This window comes from Curcuma longa, chromosome 5, assembly GCF_044706935.1.
Source record: "Curcuma longa cultivar G26 ecotype Majalengka, Jawa Barat chromosome 5, ITB_CL_G26_1.1, whole genome shotgun sequence".
NCBI lineage: Eukaryota > Viridiplantae > Streptophyta > Magnoliopsida > Zingiberales > Zingiberaceae > Curcuma > Curcuma longa.
The window spans coordinates 8,897,462-8,905,083 of record NC_133865.1 but is presented as its reverse complement, the minus strand read 5'-3'; the positions used below and the strand labels follow the sequence as shown (position 1 = coordinate 8,905,083).

The window sequence follows — 7,622 nt, the reverse complement described above, 5'->3', positions numbered from 1 at the left end:
ATCAAATCAATTTTACACGTCCCTCTTTGGTTTCCTCTTCTTCGATGTCAAGAGCCAAAGATCTCGAAGAAGAAGAAGAAGCAGCAGAGGAAGAAGGCGAAGCAATAAGGTCCAAAAGTATTTCTACAAATGCTGCTACGATAATACCATGAGTGCTCTTTCCATTAGCCTCGAGGTACCACCGCAGCATCTCCTCCAGCCAGGCCCAATCCCTCACTCCGTGCGCCATCAGCATCTCCTCCATCGACTGCTTAAAATCTCTGTACGGATCATCCGAGTCCATCTCCACCGCGACGTCCCCCTCGAACGCCGCTGGGAGCATCGTCGCGGCCGTCCATGGCTCGAAGAAGAGCCTCTCCGACCTCACCCCGCGAGCCACGGCCTCGCTTAGGCATGACGACGACTCGACGAGGTCAAAGAAGGGTTCGTCGAAGTCATGCTCCAACATGAAGGAGAGGCTGTCTTTGGCTTTGGCTGTGCGCAAGAAGGCCAAGGCCGCGCTGTCGAAGAATAAGAGGAGGTGGCGTGCCTCGCTCTGGAGAAGAAGGAGGTGAATCCGAGTTTCCTACCCATCAGTTTCCCCTCTCTTACTCGAGAATTAGCTAGCAAGGCCGTGGCTTTCAGATTTGAAGGACATCGATGGTGAGGTAAGTGAGCAATAAATAGAAGCAGGAGGACGTGACTGGTAATTAATGGTGATTTCTTCCATCCTCCGAGTCTCACATTCCAATAGAGTTTTAAAATCCGGAACAAATCGGCCGATTCAGTATCGCAAACTAAGAAGACGACAATACTGTCGACGTACACTCGTTTTTTAATACAACTTCTTTCTGTTGGGTGCATTCTATCATCCATATATATATATACATATATATATATACAGATGATCAACTGCATTCGAAGAGTGATGTTGAGAAGATCAAGTTGAATTCTACGGGGGGAAAAAAAAGAGAAGGTAGTTGGTGGGAAGATAGGAAGTCCATTAATGGCATGATTCAAAATGTGCAAGTGATAATAATTTGCAGGAGAGGAAGATGAGACACGACAGGAGATGCTTCTTTTCCCTTCTTAATTTCTTCATCCTCTTCACCATTCTTTTTTACGTATTTACCAAAGCTGACTCCAGAAAACTCTTATTCAGCCTGTTTGATTTGTCGTCTGAACTGGATGAGCATGTTGTCCCTAGCTCCTGAAAGAGCATTCATCTCATCTCCTAGCATTTGTCCACAACTATTCGTTCTATTGATTTATATACATGAAATATATTGCATGCATGATATTTGTCTCTATCCTGTCGCTTTGGCCGGAACATCCCCAAACATTATATTTTGGAGAGACAAAAGTAATTAAAGACGAAGCAATCAATGGAGACGACAAGGTATTGAATTGTGGAGGTGTGTTTGGAAGCTGCAGTCTGCCATAGTAATTTATGTAGTTTAATCTCAAGTCAACTGAACTATCATGGTGGAAGCATAGTACAAGCATTTTGGTTGGACAATCCTTTTAATGAAACCTTCTTGTTGTCTTAATTATAAGAAGGATAACGTAACAGAGGATAATAATCTTTAATTTAATTTAATTAATCAAATCAATATAGTGTTTAGATACCTTTTAAAATTTTTGTGATCCTCTTGTGTGTAATACAAAGACTAGAATAGCTAACATCATGTACAAAGCACATTGTATTAACCTTTCCATTATTTTTTAAAGTTCTTCGAGTTTATAAAACTTAATATTCATTTATTAATATAATACGTTTCGCGAGAGAAGTCTTGGACGTCGACTTGCTGCTCATCCGCACCATCTACCGACCGCCTGGCGCCGGCGCCTCCGCTCGCCGCCCCGACGAGAACCGCTTCATCGCATCCAGCCTCGGCACCACCACGTTGTCACAAAGCTCCACCTCCGACGAGCCGCTTTCCGTCTTCGCCGCCGCAGCGCCGCCCTTCAACGACGAGTTATGATCTAAACCATGCCGCTTTGCCTTTGCCGCCACCACCGCAGACTCCACGACGCCTCCTTCGCTTCCGCCGCTGCCTCTGCACCAGAACAGAGTTGCCCAGCTGCCCCTTTCCTTCCGCTCCTCCCTTCGCCGCCGGCAGCGCTCTCTCTCCGACAGGACCTTGCCGACGCAGGACACCTTGGGAGACCCCGGCTCCGCCTCCGCCTCCGGCGCCGTCGGCCGCTTCTTCATCTTATCCTTGGGAAAGAAGCGGCACTGGGTAGGGCGGCGGACGGAGCGGCCGTCGTAGGCGGAGGCCTCCTGTATCTTGGCGCGGGGGAGGGCGATGATGGGCGGCTTGTTCTTGGACGGCACCGGCGGAGGCACGTTCAGGTTGCATGAGGCGAACGGCCGGGACTTGGCGTTGGACTTGGGGTTACTGGCGCCCTTGGTCGAATCCTCCCGGTCGTAGACGCGGTACCCGAGGCTCCACCCCAAGGCCGGGACTTCGACGGCGCCGTAGGCGACGTGACAATTCGCATCAGCATCAACATCCTCCGGCGAGCCAGGCCGACGGCCGAAGGTTAAGCTACTCCGGTCGACCAAGCTCTCCATGTCTACTTGAGCCATTGGAAGAAGGAGAAGAAGATTAAGATGAATAAGAAGAATTAAGAGAGTATTAAATGGGTTTAAAAGAACAAGAAGAAGAAGGAGAGTCAAATCTGAATAACCTTCCAGATTTTCCAAAAGATAATTTTTTTTTAATCTGTATGTCTCTTTAGCTGAAAAAAATGATAAAAAAGATTGTTTGATAAGAAAAAAAGACACAGTGGTTGTACCAACTTGTGAAGGAGCAAAGGTCAATTTCATTGCAGTTGGTCGCACACGGAATTTGTGTTGTAAATTGCTGCGTTGAAAGTTTTGGCTGAATTGAATTTCCATATAACAATCTTGAGGTTTGAGTTTGACCTTCAATTTAGAGGTTTGGATTCATCTTCGATGTCAAACGTGATTGCGCTCCGTTAGATTCTTGAATCCATCTTGTTTATCTGTCGGGACAAGAGAGAGAGATAGATATTGTACAGATTTATTTATTTCTTTTTCCTTTTTTGCCTATTATAGAAAGTTTTCTAAATTAAACATGACCGAGAACCATTTTCCTCCGAAAAAGAAACCCTAGTCTCACTCCTTAAGCTCCTATCTTGGCGGCGGCAGCGTCGATGGATTTCTCGGACGGGGACTTTGAGCTGAGAGAGGTTCAGAAGCTGGAGGGCCATTCCGATCGGGTCTGGAGCCTTGCGTGGAACCCTGTGACCGCTGGCTCTTCCGGGATGTTGGCCTCTTGCAGTGGGGATAAGACGGTTAGAATCTGGCAGAGGGGGCCTTCCGGTTCCTGGGAATGCTCGGTGCGTTGATTCTGTTTGATAAATTGTTCTTCTTTGTTGTCGAAAATTCTTTGCTGAATTTTTTTATGCTGGGGAAATGGATATGATGGGGATCTGTTTCCCAACTGGAAGGAGAGTCAGTGGAGTTGATCTTGTGTTAGCAAAACTTGCTCCTTTATCCTTTTTGTTAAATCTTCCTTTGGTGTTCGCAACTACTTGAGCTGTGCAATTCCTCTGTTGTTGCGATTTTAACAAGGATAATGCAACACTTCTTTTAATTGAATTCCTAAGCACTTTGTTGATAGCAACTCTCTTTCATTCTTGAACTCAGACAAAATAATGCAACTCACTTTTCCTCAGTGTATTAGGCATAACAAGAAAACACAACATTATTCAAAATCCAAATTACAGAAAAAAGAAATCAAAAAATGGCATGGCACAAAACCATGAATTGGTAATCAAAAAATTGATTTCTAGTATATGTTGATTTCGTGTGCATTTCATTTTACATTGTATAAGCTAAATTTTAATCTGTTCGATCTGGTTTTTCATTTTGTTCTGTTTTTTTATATTGAAATGAAATGACATGGCACAATAACTCCTTAATTCAGGAGGAAAGATAGAATATATAGAAAATTCACCTAAATTCATCTCTAATTTATTTTTTTAGTGTTGTTGCTATCATATAGTGATCTTGGTTCCGACTTCTAAGCTTGTAAAGGATTAAGTCTCAATATATGTAACATATGACAGGCTGTATTAGAAGATACTCATACTCGTACAGTCCGTTCTTGTGCGTGGTCACCAAGTGGAACATTATTGGCTACAGCTAGTTTTGATGGTACAACTGCTATATGGGAAAATGTTGGCGGTGACTTTGAATGTGTTACAACGCTTGAGGTAGAACTTGTACTGTGTCTAAGCTCACAATCTTTATATTGACATTTATTCTTTAACCTGGCTACTTTATTAATGTGTTCTTTTGCTCTTCTTTTTCTTGTCTTCAGGGTCATGAAAATGAAGTGAAGAGTGTTGCATGGAGTGCTTCTGGTTCCTTGCTTGCAACATGTGCTCGAGATAAGACTGTTTGGATCTGGGAAATGCAACCAGGCAATGAGTTTGAGTGTGTTTCAGTGTTGCAAGGTCACACACAGGATGTAAAGATGGTACAATGGCATCCATTTTTGGAGGTTTTGGTATCTGTTAGCTATGATAACTCTATAAAGGTAAGGACTCTCAGCTAGTTTGTCTTTTGAATTTGGTTGTCTGTTTCTATACTGTTTTGAACTTAACTGAAATGATCTCGAACTTAGCTGAACCTGATATTATTTTAAGGTCTGGACCGAAGATGGTGACGATGATGATTGGCATTGTGTACAAACAATAACTGAAGCTAGCAGGTGTTAATTTAACTAATGACCTTACTATCTGTCATATGCCTGTAATTCCAACCTAGGTAATGCTTATATTGTTTATGCATCTGAGGTTATGTAGTTGGCTTTAACAATACTATTTTCAACCATCGGTGCTTTGCAAAGTTCAGAATATGAAGATTGTGGATAGTTTTTCCTGAAATAAATTCTGCAGTCATTCTGTTGAAATAGAGTAGTTCCAATTTTAGCTTCACCCTCATCACAACAGTATCATATTGGTGTTATAAAACCCGATATTTAGTGGTGTTGGTCTTTCTGTTAGTATTGGGGATAGATTTTCTTGTCATATTCAGTGACAAACTAGCAAGAAAATCATCTACTATTTCTTACCTATCGACTGAACAACAAATGAAACATTTATCATTTGCAGTTTGTATTTACTTTTAATCTTGTTCCTTAGTGGTCATGCATCTACCGTCTGGGCATTATCATTCAACTCCACCGGCGACAAAATGGCTACTTGCAGGTATATGTTTTTAACATGTTCTCTAAATAAGACGGGATAAATTTTATCTTATTTCTTATCGGTTATGCAGTGATGATCTGACCTTGAAATTATGGGGTACAGCATCTGGGATAAGCAATGGAATCGAATCGTGGTAAGCTAGCACTACATGTTTCAGCAGTTTAATATGATTACAACCATCTTTTCTCATTGTCATTCTGTGTTTTTTCTGCTAACATAAATATGTTTAATGTGCTGACCTGATTCAACATATCTGATAAAAATTGTCGACCTTCCAGGCAACATCTATCTACTCTTTCTGGGTATCATGATCGGACAGTGTTCTCCGTTCATTGGTCAAGGTATTAACTTAGACTGCTCTTATCGAGTGTTGCTTGCAGAGTGTTTAAAATAATATCCAAAATTGTGATGGAAAACAGAATTACTATGCTTAACACTCATTCGATCACTTACATCAACATTGTGCTGGGAATTCCATAAAGTGTCTAAGGACCTCAGAGAATTTTTCATGATAATTTTGTTTGCTTGCTCGCGATAGCTGCCACTTCCTAGATCTATCCAAATTGTTGTAGTTTTGAGATCAATGATATGCTCCTTAGGTTAACTCAGCACTTTCCTCTTCCAAATGACAGGGAAGGTTTACTTGCGAGTGGAGCAGCAGACGATGCTATACGTATTTTCTACGAGAGTAGAGATACAGATACGGTACGATTGACTCTGTTTGATTATAAGAATGAAAAAGCTGCGTATCTTTTAAACTGTCAGCTAACATCTACTTCAGGTTGATCAACTGTCTTACAAGATGCTGCTCAAGAAAGAAAAGGCCCATGAAATGGATGTGAACTGTGTGCAATGGAATCCAAAGGTAGTTCGATTTCAGAATAATCTTGTTTTCAGATTCTTTTGCTACAATAAACTGCAAGTTGCTTCTGTGGGATGAACTCTGCAGGAAGCAACGCTTCTTGCTTCAGCAAGTGATGATGGGACGATAAAGATCTGGGAGCTGTCACAAGTTTCGATATAACTGTATTGCTGTTTACAAGCTAGAGATATTGTTTCATCTTTCCCCGTGATGATTATCGAAGATCAATGACGACAATTATTGAAAATCGATATACACAATGATTGTATATTTTAGTTTCGATCAACTTTAGAAAGGAGAAAATTGATCATAGAATATTATTACATTTGTATTGCGATCCTTAATAATAATGAATTTATTAGAGTAAAAATAAAGTTTTTTAAATCGATATTTTTACACCTAATTGGGCCTGTTGGACGAGCCCGGCCCAATTCAACTATCGTATTTAGTCTCGTTGATTAAATCGATTTCCGCGATCTGTCGGATCGGCGGCGACGCTCGCTCGAACCCTCGACGCAGGTGCCGTCGCTGCCGATCTGGCTGCTGCTAGAAAGAGGAGGTCAAATCACAGCAAGGCAAAGAGCTCGAGGAAGAGGTTAAGGCAGAGGACGACGGCCATGGGAACCGCCAGGCATCAGAAACCTACCGAGAAGATGAAGAAGCTGTTCCGGAAGAGAGCCAGGGAGTATCACTCCGACGAGGAGGAGGACGACGTAAACAAAGAATTCCCAGAGGATCCTTCTAGCGACGAGGAAAAAGGTGAGGACTTGGGTGTGGGAGATTACGGAAGTGGCGGCTCTGAAGGCGATGAGGAGGGAGCGAAGCGTGGGATTTTAAGGTCGCTTTTGCAATGATTATGAAGAGAAACCTCCCAGATGATCCCCTTGTCAGCGTTATAATTAGAGGTGCTTGATTCTTAACGCGATTAATGGAAGAAAAAAAGAACTTTTTCGTTAAATATTTTGTCTTTGGTCATCTTAGGGCCCAATATTGTCAGCGCACAAAAAGCTTGTTGCGGAGAAGCTCGCAGAAGAGGATTCTGAACAGAAGATGAAGGGGGAGACGAAGAAGCAAAGACATTCAGTTAGTATAATTTTTACCTTTCATTTTGTTTCTATCCTTTATGTTGGTTCATTTTCATTTCTAAAATATATATAATTTAGGCAGATGAGAAGGGCCACACAAAGCCTGAGAATTTCTTAGATGCAAAAGAGAAGTTTCTTATCAGTGTTGCAACTAAAGGAGGTAATCTTCGTACGTGCTTCTAAAGGATGGCAATTAAAAACTTCACAATCTTTATTATTCCAAATGGTAGTAATACACTGTTTTGTAGTTTTTGTCAGTGTGGCAACTTAAGGAGGTAATCTAAGTGCTTCAAAGGACAGCATTTAGAACTTACACAAGTTGTGCCATTTCAAATTTTGCTATGCGCCACTTTGAATAAAGTAGCTCTATTATTGTACTATTAGTGCTGTGTGAGAGCTGTAAAGGCAAGATGCCTTGTCATAAGGGTTAAGATGAGCACAAACCCATT

The 7,622-nt window shown here is 41.8% G+C and overlaps 2 protein-coding genes and 2 pseudogenes across 3 annotated transcripts; 2 read left to right on the top strand and 2 right to left on the bottom strand.

Annotated features, from left to right (window-relative positions):
- Position 1: 1 nt before the first annotated feature.
- Positions 2–573, bottom strand: LOC141829817 (transcription repressor OFP15-like; annotated as a pseudogene).
- Positions 574–1,697: 1,124 nt separating this feature from the next.
- LOC141830098 (uncharacterized) lies at positions 1,698–2,572 on the bottom strand. The gene has a single exon (XM_074717585.1). The coding sequence runs from the start codon at positions 2,570–2,572 to the stop codon at positions 1,805–1,807; it is 768 nt and encodes a 255-aa protein (XP_074573686.1). The 3' UTR covers positions 1,698–1,804.
- Positions 2,573–2,963: 391 nt separating this feature from the next.
- On the top strand, positions 2,964–6,381 carry LOC141829618 (protein CIA1-like). 2 transcript variants are annotated; one of them, XM_074717133.1, is made up of 10 exons: positions 2,964–3,348; positions 4,081–4,227; positions 4,335–4,553; positions 4,663–4,727; positions 5,161–5,226; positions 5,297–5,359; positions 5,505–5,567; positions 5,859–5,924; positions 6,007–6,091; positions 6,176–6,381. In XM_074717133.1, the coding sequence occupies exons 1-10, from the start codon at positions 3,163–3,165 to the stop codon at positions 6,248–6,250; spliced, it is 1,035 nt and encodes a 344-aa protein (XP_074573234.1). In that variant the 5' UTR covers positions 2,964–3,162; the 3' UTR covers positions 6,251–6,381. The 2 variants fall into 2 exon arrangements, with proteins under 2 accessions (XP_074573234.1, XP_074573233.1); XM_074717132.1 differs by having other exon boundaries at positions 2,965–3,348; positions 5,859–5,931; positions 6,008–6,091.
- Positions 6,382–6,573: 192 nt separating this feature from the next.
- LOC141829816 (uncharacterized) lies at positions 6,574–7,620 on the top strand (annotated as a pseudogene).
- Positions 7,621–7,622: the final 2 nt, after the last annotated feature.

What these genes read in the sequence shown, in the direction of transcription:
- LOC141830098 (XM_074717585.1), bottom strand. Translation starts at nt 2,572, where the DNA reads ATGGCTCAAGTAGACATGGAGAGCTTGGTCGACCGGAGTAGCTTAACC.
- LOC141829618 (XM_074717132.1), top strand. Translation starts at nt 3,163, where the DNA reads ATGGATTTCTCGGACGGGGACTTTGAGCTGAGAGAGGTTCAGAAGCTG. An exon ending in ACAATAACTGAAGCTAGCAG is followed by an intron (nt 4,728 to 5,160) that starts GTGTTAATTTAA and finishes CTTGTTCCTTAG; the next exon opens with TGGTCATGCATCTACCGTCT. An exon ending in GACAAAATGGCTACTTGCAG is followed by an intron (nt 5,227 to 5,296) that starts GTATATGTTTTT and finishes TCGGTTATGCAG; the next exon opens with TGATGATCTGACCTTGAAAT.